At 35.1% G+C, this 22,112-nt stretch overlaps 7 protein-coding genes across 7 annotated transcripts; 3 read left to right on the top strand and 4 right to left on the bottom strand.

The window, feature by feature from the left end:
- Window positions 1-10,004: 10,004 nt before the first annotated feature.
- On the bottom strand, window positions 10,005-10,787 carry LOC148569929 (auxin-induced protein 10A5-like). The gene has a single exon (XM_088510088.1). The coding sequence runs from the start codon at window positions 10,409-10,411 to the stop codon at window positions 10,145-10,147; it is 267 nt and encodes an 88-aa protein (XP_088366214.1). The 5' UTR covers window positions 10,412-10,787; the 3' UTR covers window positions 10,005-10,144.
- A 433-nt stretch (window positions 10,788-11,220) lies between these two features.
- On the top strand, window positions 11,221-11,739 carry LOC148569928 (auxin-induced protein X10A-like). Its single transcript, XM_088510087.1, has one exon. The coding sequence runs from the start codon at window positions 11,313-11,315 to the stop codon at window positions 11,577-11,579; it is 267 nt and encodes an 88-aa protein (XP_088366213.1). The 5' UTR covers window positions 11,221-11,312; the 3' UTR covers window positions 11,580-11,739.
- Window positions 11,740-12,507: 768 nt separating this feature from the next.
- LOC110269998 (auxin-induced protein 15A) lies at window positions 12,508-13,031 on the bottom strand. Its single transcript, XM_021118297.2, has one exon. The coding sequence runs from the start codon at window positions 12,922-12,924 to the stop codon at window positions 12,649-12,651; it is 276 nt and encodes a 91-aa protein (XP_020973956.1). The 5' UTR covers window positions 12,925-13,031; the 3' UTR covers window positions 12,508-12,648.
- A 556-nt stretch (window positions 13,032-13,587) lies between these two features.
- LOC107634287 (auxin-induced protein 15A-like) lies at window positions 13,588-14,175 on the top strand. Its single transcript, XM_016337830.3, has one exon. The coding sequence runs from the start codon at window positions 13,665-13,667 to the stop codon at window positions 13,929-13,931; it is 267 nt and encodes an 88-aa protein (XP_016193316.1). The 5' UTR covers window positions 13,588-13,664; the 3' UTR covers window positions 13,932-14,175.
- A 3,626-nt stretch (window positions 14,176-17,801) lies between these two features.
- Window positions 17,802-18,166, bottom strand: LOC148569927 (auxin-induced protein 6B-like). Its single transcript, XM_088509128.1, has one exon. The coding sequence runs from the start codon at window positions 18,075-18,077 to the stop codon at window positions 17,802-17,804; it is 276 nt and encodes a 91-aa protein (XP_088365254.1). The 5' UTR covers window positions 18,078-18,166.
- Window positions 17,924-19,407, top strand: LOC110269999 (auxin-induced protein X10A-like). Its single transcript, XM_088509129.1, has 2 exons — window positions 17,924-18,061; window positions 18,880-19,407. Exon 2 carries the CDS (start codon window positions 19,013-19,015, stop codon window positions 19,265-19,267), a length of 255 nt encoding a protein of 84 aa, XP_088365255.1. The 5' UTR covers window positions 17,924-18,061; window positions 18,880-19,012; the 3' UTR covers window positions 19,268-19,407.
- Window positions 19,408-20,313: 906 nt separating this feature from the next.
- LOC148569926 (auxin-induced protein 15A-like) lies at window positions 20,314-21,132 on the bottom strand. The gene has a single exon (XM_088509127.1). The coding sequence runs from the start codon at window positions 20,801-20,803 to the stop codon at window positions 20,537-20,539; it is 267 nt and encodes an 88-aa protein (XP_088365253.1). The 5' UTR covers window positions 20,804-21,132; the 3' UTR covers window positions 20,314-20,536.
- Between the last annotated feature and the right edge of the window lie 980 nt (window positions 21,133-22,112).

Below are 22,112 nucleotides of genomic sequence, written 5' to 3'. Positions count from 1 at the left end.
CAAGCGAAAAACACGCACACGTGCGAAAAACAAACGAAAAACACACGCAAGCGAAACGAGCGAAAAACACACACGTGCGAAACATGCGAAAAACACGCACACGTGCGAAACCAGAGAAAAAGAAAAAACACACACGTGCGAAACGATGAAAAACACACACTTGTGCAAAATTAGCGAAAAAAACACACACGTACAAAAATGAGCGAAAAACACGCATACGTGCGAAACGAGTGAAAAACACAAAAAAATAAATAAAATAAAAAATACACGCGTGCAAAACGAGTGAAAAAAAAGCACATACACGTGTGAAATGAGTGAAAAACAAAAAAATAAACAACACACGCGTGCGAAACGAGCGAAAAACACAAAAATGAAAAAACACCCACACACGAGTGCAAAACGAGCGAAAACACACACATCGGCGAAACGAGCGAAAAACACGCATACGTGCGAAACCATCGAAAAACAAAAAAAAATAGAAATAAAAAAAACACGCACGTGCGATTAGAGCAAAAAACTCATACACGTGCAAAACGAGCGAAAAACTCACACGTGCGAAATGAGCAAAAAACACAAAATAAAAAAATACACACGTGCGAAACGAGAAAAAAACTCACGTGTGAAACGAGCGAAAAACACAAAAAAACACACACACTCGCATGTGTGAAACAAGCAAAAAACACAAAAAAAAATAAATAAATAATCAGACAAGTGTGAAACGAGCGAAAAACATGCACACGGGTGAAATGAGTGGAAAACACAAAAAAAATGCACACACGTGCGAAACGAGCGAAAAACACATACACGTGCGAAACGAATGAAAACACGCACACGTGCAATTAGAGCAAAATACACAAAAAATAACATACACGTGCGAAACGAGCGAAAAATACACACGTGCAAAACGAGCGAACAACACGAAAAAAATCACACACCCCGTGTGAAACGAGCGAAAGCACGCACACGTGCAAAACGAGCGAAAAAGACGCACACGTGCGAAACGAGCAAAAAGCACGCACACGTGTGAAATTAGCGAAAAACACAGAAATGAAAAAACATTCACACGCTTGCGAAACGAGCGAAAAACACACACGTACGAAACGAGCGAAAAACACGCACACGTGTAAAACCAGCGAAAAATAAAAAAGCACACACGTGCAAAACGATGAAAAACACACTTGTGCAAAACGAGCGAAAAAAACACACACGTGCGAAATGAGAAAAAAGCACGCATACGTGCGAAACGAGCAAAAAACACAAAAAATAAAAAATACAGACACGTGCGAAACGAGCGAAAAACAAAAAAAAACACACACACAAGTGTGAAACGAGCAAAAAACACAAAAATAAACCACACACGCGTGCGAAACGAGCGAAAAACACGCACACGTGCAAAACGAGCGAAAAACACAAAAATGAAAAAACACCCACACACGCGTGCGAAACGAGTGAAAAACACACACGGACAAAACGAGCGAAAAACATGCACACGTGCGAAACCAGTGAAAAACACAAAAAAATAAAAATAAAAAAACACACACCTGCGAAACGATAAAAAACACCCACATGTGCGAAACGAGCGAAAAACTCACACACGTGAGAAATGTGCGAAAAACATGCATACGTGCGAAATGAGCGAAAAACACAAAAACATTTAAAAAATAGACACACGTGCGAAACGAGCAAAAAAGACACACACGTGCAAAACGAGCGAAAAAAAAAAAACACCCGCGTGCGAAACGAGCGAAAAATATAAAAAATAAATAAATAACACACACGTGCGAAACGAGCGAAAAAAATCCACGCACACATACGAAACGAGCGAAAAACACAAAAAAATACACACATGCGAATCGAGCGAAAAACACAAACATGTGAAACTAGCGAAAAACACAAAAAACCACACACACGTACGAAACGTGCAAAAAACATGCACATGTGCGAACCGAGCAAAAAACACAAAAAACACACACATATGTGCAAAACGAGCGAAAAACACAAAAAAAAACAGACAGACACACACATACACGTGCGAAAGGAGCGAAAAACACAAAAAAAACAACAACCACGTGCAAAACGAGCGAAAAACACAAAAAAACACGCCCACGAGCGAAACGATTGAAAAATACACACACGTGCAAAAAGAGAGAAAAACAAAAAGAAAAACACACGTATGAAACTAGCCAAAAATACACACGTGCAAAACGAGCGAAAAACACAAAAAAAAAGACACACATGCGAAACAATAAAAAACACCCACACGTGCGAAAGGAGCGAAAAACACGCATACGTGCGAAACCATCGAAAAACAAAAAAATAGAAATAAAAAAAACACGCACGTGCGATTAGAGCAAAAAACTCTCACACGTGCAAAACGAGCGAAAAACTCACACACGTGCGAAATGAGCAAAAAATACAAAAAATAAAAAAATAGACACACGTGCGAAACGAGAAAAAAAACTCACGTGTGAAACGAGCGAAAAACACAAAAAAAACACACACACTCGCATGTGTGAAACAAACGAAAACACAAAAAAATAAATAAAAAATAAACACACAAGTGTGAAACGAGCGAAAAACATGCACATGGGCGAAATGAGTGGAAACACACAAAAAATGCACACACGTGCGAAACGAGCGAAAAACACATATACGTGCGAAACGAATGAAAACACGCACACGTGCAATTAGAGCAAAAAACACAAAAAATAACATACACGTGCGAAACGAGCGAAAAATACACACGTGCAAAACGAGTTAACAACACAAAAAAATCACACACCCTGTGTGAAACGAGCGAAAGCACGCACACGTGCAAAACAAGCGAAAAAGACGCACACATGCGAAACGAGCAAAAAGCACGCACACGTGTGAAATTAGTGAAAAACACAGAAATGAAAAAACATTCACACGCTTGCGAAACGAGCGAAAAACACACACGTACGAAACGAGCGAAAAACACGCACATGTGCGAAACTAGCGAAAAATAAAAAAGTACACACGTGCGAAACGATGAAAAACACACTTGTGCAAAACGAGCGAAAAAACACACACGTGCGAAATGAGAAAAAAAACGCATACGTGCAAAAAACACAAAAAAATAAAAAATACACACACGTGCGAAACGAGCGAAAAACAAAAAAAAACGCACACACAAGTGTGAAACGAGCAAAAAACACAAAAATAAACCACACACGCGTGCGAAACGAGCGAAAACACGCACACATGCAAAACGAGCGAAAAACACAAATGAAAAAAACACCCACACACGCGTGCGAAACGAGCGAAAAACACACACGGGCAAAACGAGCGAAAAACACGCACACGTGCGAAACCAGTGAAAAACACAAAAAAAAATAAAAATAAAAAACACACACCTGTGAAACGATAAAAAACACCCACATGTGCGAAACGAGCGAAAAACTCACACACGTGAGAAATGTGCGAAAAACATGCATACGTGCAGAACCAGTGAAAAACACAAAAAAATTTAAAAAATAGACACACGTGCGAAACGAGCAAAAAAGACACACACGTGCAAAACGAGCGAAAAATACAAAAAAAATACACCCGCGTGCGAAACGAGCGAAAAATATAAAAAAATAAATAAATAACACACGTGCGAAACGAGCGAAAAAAAACGCACGCACACATGCGAAACGAGCGAAAAACACAAAAAAAACCACACACACGTACGAAACGAGCAAAAAACATGCACACGTGCGAACCGAGCAAAAACACAAAAAAACACACACATATATGCGAAACGAACAAAAAACACAAACGTGTGAAACTAGCGAAAAACACAAAAAAAATAGACAGACACACACATACACGTGCGAAAGGAGCGAAAAACACAAAAAAAACACACACACGTGCAAAGCGAGCGAAAAACACAAAAAAAACACGCGCACGAGCGAAACGATCGAAAAATACACACACGTGCAAAAAGAGAGAAAAACAAAAAGAAAAACACACACGTATGAAACTAGCCAAAAACACACACGTGCAAAACGAGCGAAAAACATAAAAAAAAAAAGACACACATGCAAAACGATAAAAAACACCCACACGTGCGAAATGAGAGAAAAACACGCATACGTGCGAAACGAGCGAAAAAACAAAAACGCACATGTGTGTTTTTTTATCGTTTTGCACATGTGTGTGTTTTATTGCCGCTGGTTTCGCACGTGTGCGTGTTTTTTGCTCGTTTCGCACGTGTGTGTTTTTTCGCTCGTTTCGCTCGCATCTGTGTGTGTGTGTGTGTTTTTTCATTTTTTCTTTTTCGCTCGTTTCGCACGTGTGCGTGTTTTTCGCTCGTTTCGCACGTGTGCGTGCTTTCGCTCGTTTCGCACGGGAGTGTGTGGTTTTTTTGTGTTTTTCGATCGTTTCACACGTGTGTGTTTTTTTCTTGTGTTTTTCGCTCGTTTCGCACGTGTGTTTGTGTGTTTTTTAATTTTTAATTTTTGTGTTTTTCGCTCATTTCGTAAGTATGCGTGTTTTTCGCTGATTTCACATGCGTGTGTTTTTCGATCGTTTTGCACGTGTGTGTTTTCTTTCGTTTCGCACGTGTGTGTCTTTTTTTTTGGTTTTTTGCTGGTTTCGCACGTGTGCGTGCTTTTCGCTCGTTTCGCTCGTGTGTGTGTTTTTTCATTACTGTGTTTTTTGCTCGTTTTGCACGTATGCGTGTTTTTCGCACGTGTGCGTGCTTTTGCTCGTTTTGCACGGGGTGTGTGGTTTTTTTTTGTTTTTCACTCGTTTTGCACGTGTGTTTTTTTCGCTCGTTTCACACGTGTTTTTTGCTCTTTTTGCACGTGTGCGTGTTTTTCATTCGTTTCACACGTGTGTGTGTGTGTTTTTCGCTCGTTTCGCATATGTGTGTGCGGTTTTTTTTTGTGTTTTCAGCCTATTTCGCCCGTGTACGTATTTTTCGCTCATTTTTGCACGTATGCGTATTTTTCGCTCATTTCGAACGTGTGTGTTTTTTTTTGCTCGTTTCACACGTGTGTTTGTGTGTCTTTTAAATTTTAATTTTTTTGTGTTTTTCGCTCGTTTTGCACGTATGCGTGTTTTTTGCTGATTTTGCATGTGTGTATTTTTTCGGTCATTTCGCACATCTGTGTGTTTTTTATCGTTTCCCACGTGTGTGTTTTTTTTGTTTTTTGCCGGTTTCACACGTCGGCGTGTTTTTCGCTCGCGCGTGTGTGTTTTTTCATTTCTGTGTTTTTCGCTCGTTTCGCACGTGTGCATGTTTTTTGCTCGTTTTGCACGTGTGCGTTTTTTCGCTCGTTTCGTACGTATGCGTGCCTTTGCTCGTTTTGCATGGAGCGTGTGATTTTTTTTTGTTTTTCGCTCGTTTTGAACGTGTGTATTTTTCGCTCGTTTCGCCATGTATGTGCGTTTTTTTCTTTTCCGCCCATTTCGCACGTGTGCGTGTTTTTCGCTCGTTTCGCACGTGTGTATTTTTTATTTTTTTTGGTGTTTTTCGCTCGTTTCGCACGGATACGTGTTTTTCGGTCATTTTGCACGTGTGTGTTTTTTCGCTCATTTTGCACGTGTGTGTTTTTTATCGTTTCGCACATGTATGTGTATTTTTTTCGCTGGTTACGCACGTGTACCTGTTTTTCGCTCGTTTCGCACGTGTGTATTTTTCGCTCGTTTTGCACGTGTGTTTTTTAATTTTTAATATTTTTTTTGTTTTTCACTTGTTTCGCACTATTGCATGTTTTTCGTTGATTTCGCACGTGTGTATTTTTTCGAACATTTCGCACATGTGTGTGTTTTTTTATCATTTTGCACGTGTGTGTTTTTTTCGCAGGTTTTCCACATGTGCGTGTTTTTCGCTCGCGCGTGTGTTTTTTCCTTTCTGTGTTTTTTGCTCGTTTCGCACGTGTGAGTGTTTCTTGCTCGTTTCGCACGGGTGCATGTTTCTCGCTCGTGTGCATACTTTTACTCATTTTCCACCGGGTGTATGGATTTTTTTCTGTTTTCCGCTCGTTTTGCACGTGTGTGTTTTTCGCTCGTTTTGCACGTGTATTTTTTTCTCTTTTCGCACGTGTGCGTGTTTTTCATTCGTTTCGCACGTGTGTTTTTCGCTCGTTTCGAACATGTATGTGCTTTTTTGTGTTTTCCGCCCATTTCACCCGTGTACGTGTTTTTCGTTCGTTTCGCACGTGTGTGATTTTTTTGTGTTTCTTACTCTTTTCGCACGTGTGCGTGTTTTTCGCTCGTTTCGCATGTGTGTGTTTTTTGCTCATTTCGCACGTGTGTGTTTTTTAATTTTTATTTTTTTGGTTTTTTTGCTCGTTTCACACGTATGCGTGTTTTTTTCGCTCATTTCGCACGTGTGTGTTTTTTTCGCTCGTTTCGCACATGTGTGAGTTTTTTATCGTTTCGCACGTGTGTGTGGGGGTTTGTTTTGCTCGTTTTGCACGTGTGTTTGTGTGTTTTTTAGTTTTTAATTTTTTTTGTGTTTTTCACTCATTTCGCACGTATGCGTGTTTTTCGCTGATTTCGCACTTGTATGTGTTTTTTCGGTCGTTTCGCACATGTCTGTGTTTTTATCATTTCGCACATGTGTGTGTTTTTTTTTTTCGCAGGTTTCGCATGTGTGTGTCTTTTTCGCTCGCGCGTGTGTGTCTTTTCATTTCTGTGTTTTTCGCTCGTTTTGCACGTGTGCGTGTTTTTGGCTCGTTTTGCATGGGTGCATGTTTTTCGTTCGTTTCGCACGTGTGCCTGCTTTTGCTCGTTTTGCACGGGGTGTGTGGGTTTTTTTTTCTATTTTTCGCTCGTTTTGCACGTGTATTTTTTGCTCGTTTCGCACGTGTGTGTTTTTTACTCTTTTCGCCGTGTGCGTGTTTTTCATTCGTTTCGCATATGTGTCTGTTTTTCGCTCGTTTCGCACATGTGTGTGCGTTTTTTTTGTGTTTTCCGCCGATTTCGCCTGTGTGCGTGTTTTTCGCTCGTTTCGCACGTGTGTGGTTTTTTTTTGTGTTTCTTGCTCTTTTCGCACGTGTGCGTATTTTTCGCTCGTTTCGCATGTTTGTGTGTTTTTCGCTCGTTTCGCACGTGTGTGATTATTATTTTTTTGTATTTTTCGTTCATTTCGCACGTATGCGTGTTTTTCGCTCATTTCACACGTGTGTATTTTCTTCGCTCGTTTCGCACATGTGTGTGTTTTTATCGTTTCGCACATGTGTGTGTTTTTTCGCTGGTTTCGCACGTGTGCGTGTTTTTCGCTCGTTTCGCACGTGTGTATTTTTCGCTCGCGTGTGTGTGTTTTTTCATTTTGCATTTTTTGCTCGTTCGTACGTGTGCGTGTTTTTTGCTCGTTTCGCACGTGAGCGTGCTTTCGCTCGTTTCACACGGGGGTGTGCGGTTTTTTGTGTTTTTTACTCGTTTTGCACGTGTGTGTTTTTTGCTCTTTTCGCAAATGTGTGTTTTTTTGTATTTTTTGCTTATTTCGCAGTAGGAGTGCTTTTCATTTGTTTCGCACGTGTGTGTATTTTTCAGTCGTTTCGCACGTGTGTGTTTTTTATCGTTTCGCACATGTGTGTGTGGGTTTGTTTCGCTCGTTTCGCACGTGTGTTTGTGTGTTTTTTAATTTTCTGTTTTCTGCTCGTTTTGCACGTGTGTGTTTTTTGCTCTTTTCGCAAATGTGTGTGTTTTTTTGTGTTTTTTGCTCATTTTGCATGTGGGAGTGCTTTTCATTCGTTTCGCACGTGTGTGTGTTTTTCGCTCGTTTCGCACGTGTGTGCAATTTTTTTGTGTTTTCTGTTCATTTCTCCCGTGTGCGTGTTTTCGCTCGTTTCACACGTGTGTATGTGTTTTTTTTTTTGTGTTTTTCGCTCGTTCGGTGTGTGTGTGCGCGCTTTTTAATTTTTAATTTTTGTGTTTTTCGCTCGTTTTGCACGTATGCGTGTTTTTCGCTCATTTAGCACCTGTGTGTGTATTTTATCGTTTCGCACGTGTGTGTTTTTTCGCTGGTTTCGCACATGTGCATGTTTTTCGCTCGTTTCGCTTGCGCGCGTGTTTTTTCATTTCTATGTTTTTCGCTCGTTTCGCACGTGTGCGTGTTTTTGTTCGTTTCTCACGTGTGCGTGTTTTCCGCTCATTTTGCACGTGTGCGTGCTTTTGCTCGTTTTGCATGGGGTGTGTGTTTTTTTTGTATTTTTCGCTCGTTTTGCACGTGTGTGTTTTTCGCTCGTTTCGCACCTGTGTGTTTTTTGCTCGTTTCGCACGTGTGCGTGTTTTTCATTCTTTTCGCACGTGTGTGTTTTTCGCACATTTCGCACGTGTGTGTGCGTTTTTTTTGTATTTTCCGTTCATTTCGCCCATGTCCATTTTTGTTGCTCGTTTCACACTTTTGTGTTCGTTTATTTATTTTTTTTGTGTTTTTCGCTTGTTTCAAACGTGTGTGTTTTTTGTGTTTTTCGCTCGTTTTACACGTGTGTGCGTGTTTTTTATTTTTATTTTTTTTGTGTTTTTCGCTCTTTTCGCACGTATGCGTGTTTTTCGCTCATTTCGCATGCGTGTGTTTTTTTTACTCGTTTCACACAAGTGTGTGTTTTTTTTATTGTTTCGCACGTGTATGTTTCTTTTTTATTTTTCGCTGATTTCGCATGTGTGCATGTTTTTCGCTCGATTCACTCGCGCGCGTGTGTCTTTTAATTTCTGTGTTTTGTGTTTTTTGCTTGTTTTGGACGTGTGCGTGTTTTTCGCTCGTTTCGCACGTGTGCGTGCTTTCGCTCGTTTCGCACAGGGTGTTTGGTTTTTTTTGTATTTTCCGCTCGTTTCGCACGTGTGTGTGTTTTTCGCTCTTTTCGCACGTGTACGTGTTTTTTGCTCGTTTCGTACATGTGTGTGTTTTTCGCACGTGTGTGTTTTTTTTTTTTTGTATTTTTCGCTCGTTTCGCATGCATCTGCGAGGTGCCAACTTATACCAGATCGACTTTGAAAAATAGTGTTACAAAGAGAACTAACATATACATGATAACATGCGAGTGTATATATGTTCATAAAGTTCAAAGTATGCTCCAATCAGACTACGGATTTAGACTTATACATGCATTGAATTCCTTCTATTTTCTTGGATAAAGATTCATACAACAGTTAGATTCGTTTTGATTATTCTGAATTTTTGTAAGAACCATTGTATCATACCAAGAAAGACCAAAAGTGGAAAGTTTGATAATGGTTTTAGCTTCATACTCATGACGACTGTTATACAAGTCACTGGCCCTTAGTCTATTTGGCTATTTTGGATTTAAAGTTTATTTGATTTGTTAAACTGACATTATTGGAAAGAAGGAAATATAGCAATGAATAAGTGGATTAAGATATCTTCAAATGCTTTTGTGGTGAATATGGATCAGTGAGGAACCAGTCACTTGCATATAATTTTGTTGTGGCCCTCAAACCAAACATGTGAGGATGCTGCGTGACTCAAAATTGAGGAATCATCTGTCATAGAAAAAATGGGGCCTCAGTCACATGAAGAAATGGGGTCATTAGCTGATAGCAGCAAACAAATGTAACTCATCACACAATGTTAACATCAAATTATGGAATACAACTGGATTAGTGTTTCAATCTCAATTGTAATTTCAGAGGCCACATTTTAGTGACCACTATGTACAAACTGGGAAGGGTCCACAGAGATTTCAAAGACAGATAAAAATAAAGTGGGACATGGCAAATACAGGGACTGATCCTGGAAGCTGTTTAATCATCCTACAGTGATAATTGGACAATTGAACTGACAAAAAACGTTCACATTATTAAACTAATATTATGAAAATTCATACTTAGTTACTGCTTTTTCTTATAATAACCTTTTTACTTAGAAGTACATCATCATATTAAATCATAAAAGTTATCTGCTGCTTTCCTTTTCTTTTATTGTAAACCAGATCATGAAAATTGATTTTATGAACCGCACTTTCAGCTTATTATTGCCTTTGAACTTAACAGTGCATTTAGATTTAAGGAGAAAATGGGAGACATTTGTTTATGTGCATAAATTTCTCATTGAGTTTCATAGTAGGATACAAAAAATGGAGAAAATCTTTCTCAGGGTAAGAAATTGCTACAAAAATTGTGTTAATCTATTTCTAAGTCAGCCTAATCTTGATGGTGCCTAGCATCAACTCAAGCGAGAAGTGATATCTAAGAATACATTTTCTTCACAAGGAATTGTGAGACCACCCATTGGATGATCATACCCAAATTCTTCCTCAGCTTGACTTAGCAAATCTTGAAATGAAGGCTGGTTCAAGTATGATATAGGGATCACAAACCGCTTCATTTTATCTCCAACGTAAACTGCAAGATAACCCTTTGGCACTTCCACAGCTTTTGAAGATGAAGTAAATGATGCCTTTCTTACGATGCCGGATAAACGAAAACCCATTTTTGTATGTGTTGAAGAAAGACTAGTTTTTCAAATGACTTGTAAATAAGATGCAAGTATTTTAGTTTCTTATGCTTTAGGATGTGAATGACTTGTGTTGTTGCCAAATGCTTGCAGCCATGAACATATATATATATAGATGAAGGATATGTAATAAAATGGGTAATTGAATGGTTGGTTGTGGAGGAAGGCTATGAAATGGGACCTATTAGGAGACAAGGGCATTTAAGAGGTCACATGGTGTTGTCTTAGGGGATTTTCTCAAACCTGTTATAAGTACATAATTCAAAGTCTACCTTATGAAGAGGAAGCCAACACAAATTAGATCATGTTGTCTATGGTTTGCGGATTCCAAGAGATATGTTTCTAAAAATCTGGTGTACTTGAAAAATCAGGTTCATATTGGTTTGTGAGGATGTGCCTAAGTTTGGTTGAGAGTTGTGGCCATGGTTTACAGCTTTCATTGTCAATAGCGATGTCTATCTGAAGAAACATGAGATATGTCTATAGCATGTCTGATTCAGTATCTTTAGTATAACTACAATGCTTGAACAAGCATTAATGTAGATGTCTTTGATTTGACATGCATAATCTCTTCTTGGCAATTATGTCAGAAGGTGGGGTATGATGTATGAACTCTCACTTAACTTTCAAGTCCCTGAAAGAGACCTCCAAGACAATACCATGTGATCTCTTGTGATCATTTCACTTTGTAGACCCCATTTTACAGCTTCATCTGAATTATTTCTTCAGGATGGCTACTATATATACACTTCTTCTTGTGTTCTCAAACAACACAAATCAATTGCATCTCCTCAAGTATCAGTACTCACATATTTCTCTCAATCAAATCCTCCAAGAACAATCTATTTCTTTTTCTTTTGAACAACAAGAAGAAACAATGGCATTCCGCATTCTAGGTATTAGAAAGGCATCACTTTCTGCATCAAAAGGGACTAATGTTCCAAAAGGCTATCTTGCAGTCTATGTAGGAGATAAGATGAGGCGGTTTGTGATTCCTGTATGTTACTTGAACCAGCCTTCATTTCAAGGATTACTAAACCAAGCAGAAGAAGAATTCGGATATGATCATCCAACTGGTGGTCTCACAATTCCATGCTGTGAGGATGAGTTCTTAAATCTCACTTCTCAGTTGGGTGTCCAATAAACAACTAACAGAGATTGACATAGATTAGTTGAGACAATTGTACAGAAGGCTCTTTTCACTTTGAAGATTTTCCATTTTGGTTTCTTCCTTGTATAATTCCTTTGAAAGTGTAAAAATGTTATATGAATGAGAAAGTTATTACATCTCATTGTTAAAACTACCTTTTGGCTTTTGTTTTATTCTGTATTATCTGTTATTTATGCAAAAATATCAGATCTAAGTTCCTGTTAAAAACTTAAACTATATTTGCAAAAGTTGATGATTCATTTCGTTCAAACATTTAAGTTCCAGTTTCTTAACAGTGGTTTGAAATCACTATTGTAAATCACTATTATATTAAAATTAAAGGAAGAAGAAGCACTTCCATGCTGTTGTTTTAAAAATTAAAAGAAGAAAATAGAAGAAGAAGAAGAAGAAGAGAGTCAGAGACTAGCTCTGAGGGTTGTCTGATAAAATCTATCCCTTATGTTGATAGAATTTCAAGAACTCCAATGATTTGCTTATTTGCTCTGTGTCAATGAGGATTCAATCAAGGGCTTAACCAATCAAGAGTTACTTTTCAACAATTTTAGTTAGATGGCTGGAAGAAGTTGCAGCAGAGAATGATAGAATTTGGATTTCATCAATGACACTACTTTCATAGTATTCTAGAGAAATAACTTAGTGTATCTAAAACAAATTATGATAACTCAAAATGCAGGTAACATTGAATATCCGAAATCCACACTTGAATCCAATTTATGAAATTTAACCATATGCTTCTCTCATAGTGGAGTGCTTATGTGTTTTAGAAAGTAAAATTCTGCAGCATTCTATTATAAATTAATAATTTTTTTAATACCACAGTAGTAGCAACACAACAAAGGAATAAACATAATTGAAGAGAATATACAAAATAAATTGAATCTATAAGTAATTCGTGACGAAGTTTATAAATTCATTGAAATTGCAAAAAAATTCTGATATATATTTACATCCTTGACATCTCACTAAGATGATAGCTACTAGTTTCCACTACAAAATTGTGTCTCAACTAATCTATGTCAGTCTCCTTTGGAATTACTTATAGTCAGTTGAAGCAAGAAGTGAGGTCCAAGAAGGTTTCCTCACTGCATGGAATAGTGAGACCACCCATTGGATGATCATATCCGAATTCTTCTTCTGCTTGGCTTAGTAATTCTTGAAATGATGTCTGGTTCAAATACGAAATGGGAATCACGAACCGCTTCATATTCTCTCCAACATAGACAGCAAGATAGCCTTTTGGGACTTCCAAAGCCTTTGAAGATGCTTGGTTTGAATTAAATGATAGCTTTCTTCTGATACCAGCTAAACGAAAACCCATTTTTGTATGTGTTGATGAAAGACTAGTCTTAGAAATGACTTGTAAATAAGATACAAGCTTTTGAGTTTCTTATTGCTTGAGGATGTGAATGAATTGTGTTGGTCCTAAATGCTTGCAACCATGAATATTTATATAGATGGAAGGATATGTTATAAACATATAGCTACTTGAATGATTGGTGGAGGAAGGCTATCAGATGGGACATATTAGGAGACAAAGGCATGTAAGAGATCACATGCTATTGTCCTCATTATAGAGGGTAGGCCAAAAAATTGTAACTCATGATGCAAGAGAAAATCTAATTGCCCATGGTTTGCAAATACCACGGAGTTTTGTTTATAATCTGGTGTACTTCAAAAGTTGAGGTCCATATTGGCTTGTGAGACCAACTTTTGGTTCTTTTCTGGCCTCATAACAGTGTTTCAGAGCTATAAATGTCTATCTGAAGAAACATGTGAGATGTCTAAACTCTAAAGCATGTTTGATGGAGTAGCTTTAGCACAAGTACAAGTGGATAGATAGAGACCTAACCTTTGATAGAGATATCCAAGACAGTACATGTGATCTCTTGTGATCATTTCTCACTTTGTAGACCCCATTTTACAGCTTCATTAAAATTATGTCTTCAGGATAGCAACTATATATACACTACTTCTTGTGTTCTCAACCAACACAAATCAGTTGCATCTCCTCAAGTATTAGAACTCACATACTTCTCTCAAACAAAATCTTCAATAACAATGGCTTTTCACATTCCAAGTATTAGAAAAGCATCACTTTCTGCATCAAAAGGGACTAATGTTCCAAAAGGCTATCTTGCAGTCTATGTGGGAGATAAGATGAGGCGGTTTGTGATTCCTGTATGTTACTTGAACCAACCTTCATTTCAGGAGTTACTAAGCCAATCAGAAGAAGAATTCGGTTATGATCACCCAACCGGCGGCCTCACTATTCCTTGCAGCGAGGATACATTCCTTAACCTCACTTGTCAATTAAGTGGGCAGTAAATTGGCTCATAGAGACTGAGATAGATTAGCTGAGACAAATTTTGTACAGAAGGCTCTTTCTTTTTGTTTTGAAGATTGTCCATTTCGGTCTCTTCATTGTATCATTCCTTTGAAAGTGTAAAAATGAATGTATGAGAGAAAGTTATTGCATCTCATTTGTTAACTTCTTTCTATACTTTTTATTTTTGGCTTTTGTTGAAGCTGAATGATCTCTTATATATTTATGCAGCAAGTCAAACTTAAATTCAACGTTGTTTTGAAGACATTGACTGAAGTTGATGATTCATTTCATTTAAATTAGAATTTTCGAATAGCTGTTTGAAAGTACAATTGAAAATCTGTTAAGAACTCACAGTTTTCTTATATTAAAAGTAAAGGAAGAGGCATTCCAAGCTTGAGACATTCCATGATTGAATGTCACAAACTTGAGCAATTTTCTTGTGTAAGTGTAAATACTATAAAACCATAAAAAAAGCAATATTGAATTCAGAATTCAGAATTCAAAAAAAGAAAAATAAAGTGAAGGGAACATTTAATTATCCAAATTTGAATCCAATTTATTTTATTTAACCATATAACTGGAAATCAATTTCTACATTTCAAAAGCAGTTAATAAATCCAAGACCAACTGGTAGTATGTATATGTGTTTAAGGTCTAATGAGAGGCCACACGGTATTGTCTTCCTTGTGTTTATGAAAGGTTACTTGAAATTGAGAGATCTTGCCAAACACTGATGCCACCTTTAGAAAGAGACAGCTGAGAAGCTAATAAATGGGTTAAATACAAAGCTGATTTAATGGATTACTTCTTATGTTGCAGATATCACATAATCTCTTAAATAAAGGGATAGGATGCCAAGAGAGGACCACATTTTGTGACTATATCCCAACTTCTTCTGCACTTGGAGGGCATGAAATATGGTTTCATTAGTATATTTTCTACAGAAAGCAGGAACCATGTGAATAGTTTTTTTTTGGTTGAACCTCACTAAAATCACAAAGTCTAAATCCCCTATTAGCCTAATAAATATAAAATTTATCAAGTAAAACTTCTGTTAGCCGACGAAAATAGCACATAAATCAGTAAAGTGCAACACATGACATGCTTTTTGAAAATATTAAGGCATGGATAAAACTTCAATGAAGAAATAAGAGAACAGACATATATAAATAAATGAGCTATACATCCCGTGTAAGAAATTTCTTTAGCTATAGTTTTCCATGCATATTCTTTTAGGGTAAAAAACCATAATAAGCCAAGTCAAGAATCATGTAACGTAAATACGCCAAAGCGAAAATCGTTTCAGCAATAAGCCAAATCATATTTTTATATAATTCGAACCATGCTGGTTCGAATTCCATTTCTACATAATTCGAACCAGCTTGGTTCGAATTATACACAAACACATGTATACACGTAATTCGAACCAGCTTGGTTCGAATTACACACAAACACACGCACACACATAATTCGAACCAGCTTGGTTCGAATTACACACAAACACTAATTCGAACCAGCTTGGTTCGAATTACACACAGTAATTCATGGTATAATTCGAATTATGCTGTTAAAAAATTAATAATTTATTTAAAAAAATTTATTAAAAAAATTAATAATTTAAAAATTAAAAAATATATATTTTTATTTCATACGTTAAAAAAAGCTAACAAAATATTTAATTACGAGACTTCTTTAAAATATTAATGAGCTATCAATTCGAATTCCATACAATACTTTTCTGTCCATTTTTAATAGTTCATGAATATTTTTTAATAAATTTTTTTAATAATTTTTTTTAAATTATAGTACAAAAAATATTTTATCCTATGCAAAACAATTTAAAAAAATGGCTTAAAAAATGTTAGGAGTACTATAAAAATTTGTAATGTTATAATAATTTAGATAAATACATGCATGTACTCAAATTTTAAATAAAATACTCTACATAGTCAATAATAATTTAGAAATAAAAGAAAATATTTTATTCCATACAAAATAATTAAAAAATATATTTTATTCTATACAAAATAATTTTAAAAAATGGCTTAAAAGATGTTATGAGTACTATAAAAGTTTGTAATATTCTAGTGATTTAGGTAAATACATGATAAAAATATTTTTTCTTTAATTTCTAAATTATTAGTGACTATGTGGAGTATTTCTTTAATGTCCTAAGTCATTAGGACATTACAAATTTTTATAGTACTTCTAACATCTTTTAAGCCATTTTTTAAATTATTTTGCATAGAATAAAATATTTTTTTGTGGTATAATTTAAATAAATTTATTAAAAAATATTCATGATAATTTTTTAATAAAATTATTTAAATTATATGGTGAGATATTACATGATTCGAATTACGCATAGGGAAGTTCGAATTACTCTGATTCAAATGATATGGTGAGCAATTCGAATTCTATACAATACTCTTCTGCCCATTCTTGATAGCTCATGAATATTTTTTAATAAATTTATTTAAATTATACCACAAAAAAATATTTTATTCTATGCAAAATAATTTAAAAAATGGCTTAAAAGATGTTAGAAGTACTATAAAAATTTGTAATGTCCTAATGACTTAGGACATTAAAGAAATACTCCACATAGTCACTAATAATTTAGAAATTAAAGAAAAAATATTTTTATCATGTATTTACCTAAATCACTAGAATATTACAAACTTTTATAGTACTCATAACATCTTTTAAGCCATTTTTTAAAATTATTTTGTATAGAATAAAATATATTTTTTAATTATTTTGTATGGAATAAAATATTTTCTTTCATTTCTAAATTATTATTGACTATGTAGAGTATTTTATTTAAAATTTGAGTACATGCATGTATTTACCTAAATTATTATAACATTACAAATTTTTATAGTACTCCTAACATTTTTTAAGCCATTTTTTTAAATTGTTTTGCATAGGATAAAATATTTTTTGTACTATAATTTAAAAAAAATTATTAAAAAAATTTATTAAAAAATATTCATGAACTATTAAAAATGGACAGAAAAGTATTGTATGAAATTCGAATTGATAGCTCATTAATATTTTAAAGAAGTCTCGTAATTAAATATTTTGTTAGCTTTTTTTAACGTATGAAATAAAAATATATATTTTTTAATTTTTAAATTATTAATTTTTTTAATAAATTTTTTTAAATAAATTATTAATTTTTTAACATCATAATTCGAATTATACAATGAATTACTGTGTGTAATTCGAACCAAGTTAGTTCGAATTAGTGTGTGCGTGTGTTTGTGTGTAATTCGAACCAAGCTGGTTCGAATTATGTGTGTGCGTGTGTTTGTGTGTAATTCGAACCAAGCTGGTTCGAATTACGTGTATGCATGTGTTTGTGTATAATTCGAACCAAGCTGGTTCGAATTATGTAGAAATGGAATTCGAACCAGCATGGTTCGAATTATATAAAAATATGATTTGGCTTATTGCTGAAACAATTTTCGTTTTGGCGTATTTACGTTACATGATTCTTGACTTGGCTTATTAAGGTTTTTTACCCATTCTTTTATTTAAAATATTATAATTTTATATACTTTGAATTAGTGCAATCTATGAGAACAAATGAACAATGAAGTATGGTTTTTCTTACACCAGGCAGCTTAATACTAGATACTGCATGATGTTCTGTTTGTAGAGAGAAGATAAAACCAAAAAAAAAAAAAAAAAAAAAAAAAAAAAAAAAAAAAAAAAAAAAAAAAAACAGAGGAAACACTTTGAACTTGTCATAGTAATGGTCATTCTTCTTTCATTTACTTAGAAAAATGTGTAATTACAAGTTGCCTATTCTACAAAATGTGTATACTAATCTATGTCAGTCTCCTGCAGTGTGAGATTCATCGTCAATCCAAGCGAGAAGTGATTTGTTGGAAGACATCTTCACTGCAAGGAATTGTTAGACCTCCCATAGGATGATCATATCCGAATTCTTCCTCCGCTTGGCTCAACAAGTCTTGGATTGAAGGTTGGTTCAGGTATGAAATGGGGATCACAAACCGCTTCTGTTTCTCTCCGACATACACTGCTAAACGCCCCTTTGGGACTTCCACAGATTTAGAAGTTGCTTGGCTAGCTGAGAATGATGATGTCCTTCGAATAACAGGTAAACGGAAAACCATTTTCTTAAAGATGTATGTAAGAATAACAGCAAGGAAAAGTTCCCAAGTTTAAGAAGAATGTGTTTTTAAGTGTTTGACACTTAAGATTGCCAATGAGTTGTGTTGTTTTTGAAGGCAAGAGCAAGTGTATTTATAGATTTTAAGATTCTTTGGAAAACTATTTCTAAGATAAAAGATTTTTGAAAATGATAGGAATGCATACGCATCACTACATGAGAGATCACATGGTACTGTCTTATAGGCCTCTATCAAGGATTAAGCAGTTTTTGAGAAAGCATACCCCACCTTGTAAAGGAATGGCTAATAAAGCAGCCACTTGCAATCAAATGCTAGGTACACCATATATATTCAAGAGGAAGTGTAGTTGGAACATGTTTCCCCTTGGTTTCAAATTCCAGTTGGTACTGCTTATAATCTGGTGTACTAGAAAAAGCTGAGGTTCATACTGGTTCACTACCAATAGTTTCAAAGCTAATAGATAAGGTCATAGTCAAGGCTTACAATTTCATTCTTAGAAGCAATCTCAATTTGAATAAACATGAGATATGTCTAAAGCATGTCTACTAACTAATGGAGTAGCTGTAGTATAATGCATGAAAGAAGCATTATGTAAGGTATGCACTCTTGTGATGTAGAGCTCATTAATTTCAAGAGGCTAATCTGTTGGCAATTATATGAAGAAGTGGGGTATGCACTCTCAATGAACTTCCTAACACCTTCAAGACAGTATCATGTGATTTCTTGTGATGCATAATACATTGTCAATTGGTAGACCCTATCTTATTCATGATTCTCTCTTCAGGAAATTGGTTTGAAGATCCTAGCAACTATATATACACCACTTCTTGTGTTCTGAAGCAACACCAATCATTCACATATCCTCAAGTATTACAAGTTTTAGAAAAACTCAAATATTTCTTACTCCTAAAAAGACAATGGCTTTCCGCATACCAGGTATTAGAAAAGCAACAAAGAGCAATGATGTCCCAAAAGGCTATCTTGCAGTTTATGTTGGAGATAAAATGAAGAGGTTTTTAATTCCTATATCATACTTGAACCAACCTTTGTTTCAAGACTTGCTAAACCAAGCAGAAGAAGAATTCAGTTATGATCATCCGAATGGCGGTCTCACAATTCCATGCGAGGAGGATGAGTTCTTAAACCTCACTTCTCAGTTGAGTAGGCTATAAATCATGCTAATAGAGAATAGATTAGTTGAGAGTAACTTGTACAGAAGGCACTTTCTTTTTGAGATTTTATATTTTGATTTCTTCCTTGTATCAATCATTTGATAAATGAGAAATTCATGACAAGATATTATTTAAACAAATTTAGCTTGTGCTCAAATCTGAATGAAATCAAATTTATTCATCAGTAGCATTTTCAAGTTTCAGTTCATATATATCATCAGATTTTCTGCTTTCGATAGAGACTATAGTTCCTTATTTGTCCTTGAGTTGATCATGGAACAAAATACACATTTCTATTGAAACAGTTTTAGCCAATTTGTTACTAGATTCTACAACAACAAATGAGGTTCATGGTCTCTGCAACACAGAATAAAATTGTTTTGTTAATCTGTTGTTCCCATATTCTTCCAATTTAATCATCATTGCAAAATAATATTTTCCTGAATTTTGTTAAAAGCTTGACACATAATACTTAAGAAATAGAAATTAACACCACATAAATCTATTTAAAAAGATTATTCTCACGATTGATAATTATACACTTGATTATGATTTTTTTTTGGTGTCCAATTGATTATGATTATTGTCATAATATTTCTTTATCAAAGGCAATTGCACAAACATAAGCCAAATAATTCATTATCATACATTGTTACCATCACATTATGGAATACAACTAGATTAATATTTCTATTTTATTTTATCTTTTCTAAAATATGGATAAGATTCAATCCCAATTGTCATTTCAGAGGCCACATTTCAGTGATCACCATGTTCAAACTGGGAAGGGTCCACAGAGATTTCAAAGACAGATGAAAGCAAAATGGGACATGGTAAATATAGGGACTGGTCCTTGAAGCTGATAATCATCCTATAGTGATAATTGGATAATTGAATTGACCAAACAAGTTATCATTATTGAAACTAAGATTATGCAAATTCATACTTAGTTACTGCCTTTTTTTATCATAACTTTTTTTTTACTATCATCATAAAAGTTACCTGCTGGTTCTTTTGCACTTGTTGTACAACATAGTGAAAATTGATTTTATGAGCAGCACTTTCTGCTTGTCATTGCCTTTGAACTTAACAATACATTTAGATTTAAGGAGAAAATGGCAGACAAATGTTTGTGTGCATAAATTTCTCATTGAGATGAATAGTAGGATAACAAAAAATGGAGAAAATCTTTCTCAGGTTAAGAGATTGTTACAAAATTTGTGTTGTGTAATCTATTTCTAAGTCAGCCTAATCTTGATGGTGCTAGCATCAACTCAAGCGAGAAGTGATATCTAAGAACATATTTTCTTCACAAGGAATTGTGAGACCACCCATTGGATGATCATATCCAAATTCTTCCTCAGCTTGACTTAGCAAGTCTTGAAATGAAGGCTGGTTCAAGTATGATATGGGGATCACAAACCGCTTCATTTTCTCTCCAACATAAACTGCAAGATAACCTTTTGGAATTTCCATAGCTTTTGAAGATGAAGTAAATGATGCCTTTCTTACAATACCAGGTAACCGAAAACCCATTTTTGTATGTGTTGAAGAAATACTAGTCTAAGAAATGAAAATAAGATGTAAGTTTTCGAGTTTCTTGTGCTTTAGGATGTGAATGACTTGTGTTGCTGCTAAATGCTTGCAACCATGAGCATATATATAGATAATAGAATATGCTATAAACATAATGCCACTTGAATGATTGGTGGAGAAAGTGTAGGAGATGGTTGCCATGGGACTTATTAGGAGACAAGGTCATAAAAGAGATCACATGGTGTTGTCTTAGATAATTTAAGGTAAATTTATGTATAAAACAGCAAGTTTGATTCGATCATGTTGCCTATGGTTCTGCAAATTCTAAGGGATATGTTAATAATCCGGTGTACTCAAAAATGAGGTTCATATTGGATCATTATCATGTGTCCAATTTTGGTTCTCTTCTGGCCTCAAAACACTTTGTTTCAGAGATATAGATCAGGCTGTGGACATGGTTTACCGATTTCGTTGTCAATAGCAATTCTAAATCTGAAGAAACATGTGAGATGTCCAAACCATGTCTAATTCAGTATCTTGAGTACAACTACATTGCTTTAATTTAGATGTCTTTGATTTGATATGTGTAGTTTCTTGGCAATTATGTCAGAAAGTGGGGTATGAATATGATGTATGAACTCCAAGACAATACCATGTGATCATTTCACAATGTAGACCCTATTTTACAGCTTCATCTGAATTATTTCTTATTGTGCTAATAGAGACTGACATAGATTAGATGAGACAAAATTTTGTAAAGAAGGCTCTTTCTCTTATTTTGAAGATTGTCAATTTTGGTATCTTCCTTGTATCATTCCTTTGAAAATGTAAAAATGTTTTATGAATGAGAAAGTTATTCGCTTATACAGCTTTTTGTTCAACCTGAATAATATCAATATATGTGGCAATATCAGAATAAAGTTTCTTTTACAATTTGTTAAAACTACTAAAGTAAATATGTGAAGGACTAATAGATTTCTTAGAGGAAGAGGCACTCCCTTGTTATCGAAAACGGATGTACAGACTTTGAGAACAACCTAATGCCTGCTTAAATTCATGCTTCAAAAGTCATTTGATTTATTTGAACAATTTTAGTTAGCTGGATGAAAAAGCAAAACAGAAGTTGCTGCATAGAAATATCTATCTATTTGGATTTCGGCAACGACACTATTTATATATGATAAACAATCATAAAAAGTGATAATATGTCCATTTAGAGGAATACAACATTTCATCATAAGTTCAATTGCAGCAAATTTCCAGAACTCACAACCCAAAAGAATAATAATAATAATGAGGGGAACATTTA

Source organism: Arachis ipaensis, chromosome B3, assembly GCF_059453495.1.
Source record: "Arachis ipaensis isolate K30076 ecotype BB chromosome B3, ASM5945349v1, whole genome shotgun sequence".
Lineage (NCBI taxonomy): Eukaryota > Viridiplantae > Streptophyta > Magnoliopsida > Fabales > Fabaceae > Arachis > Arachis ipaensis.
Note: the sequence above shows the minus strand (reverse complement) of the source record. Positions and strands in the feature narration are given on the sequence as shown.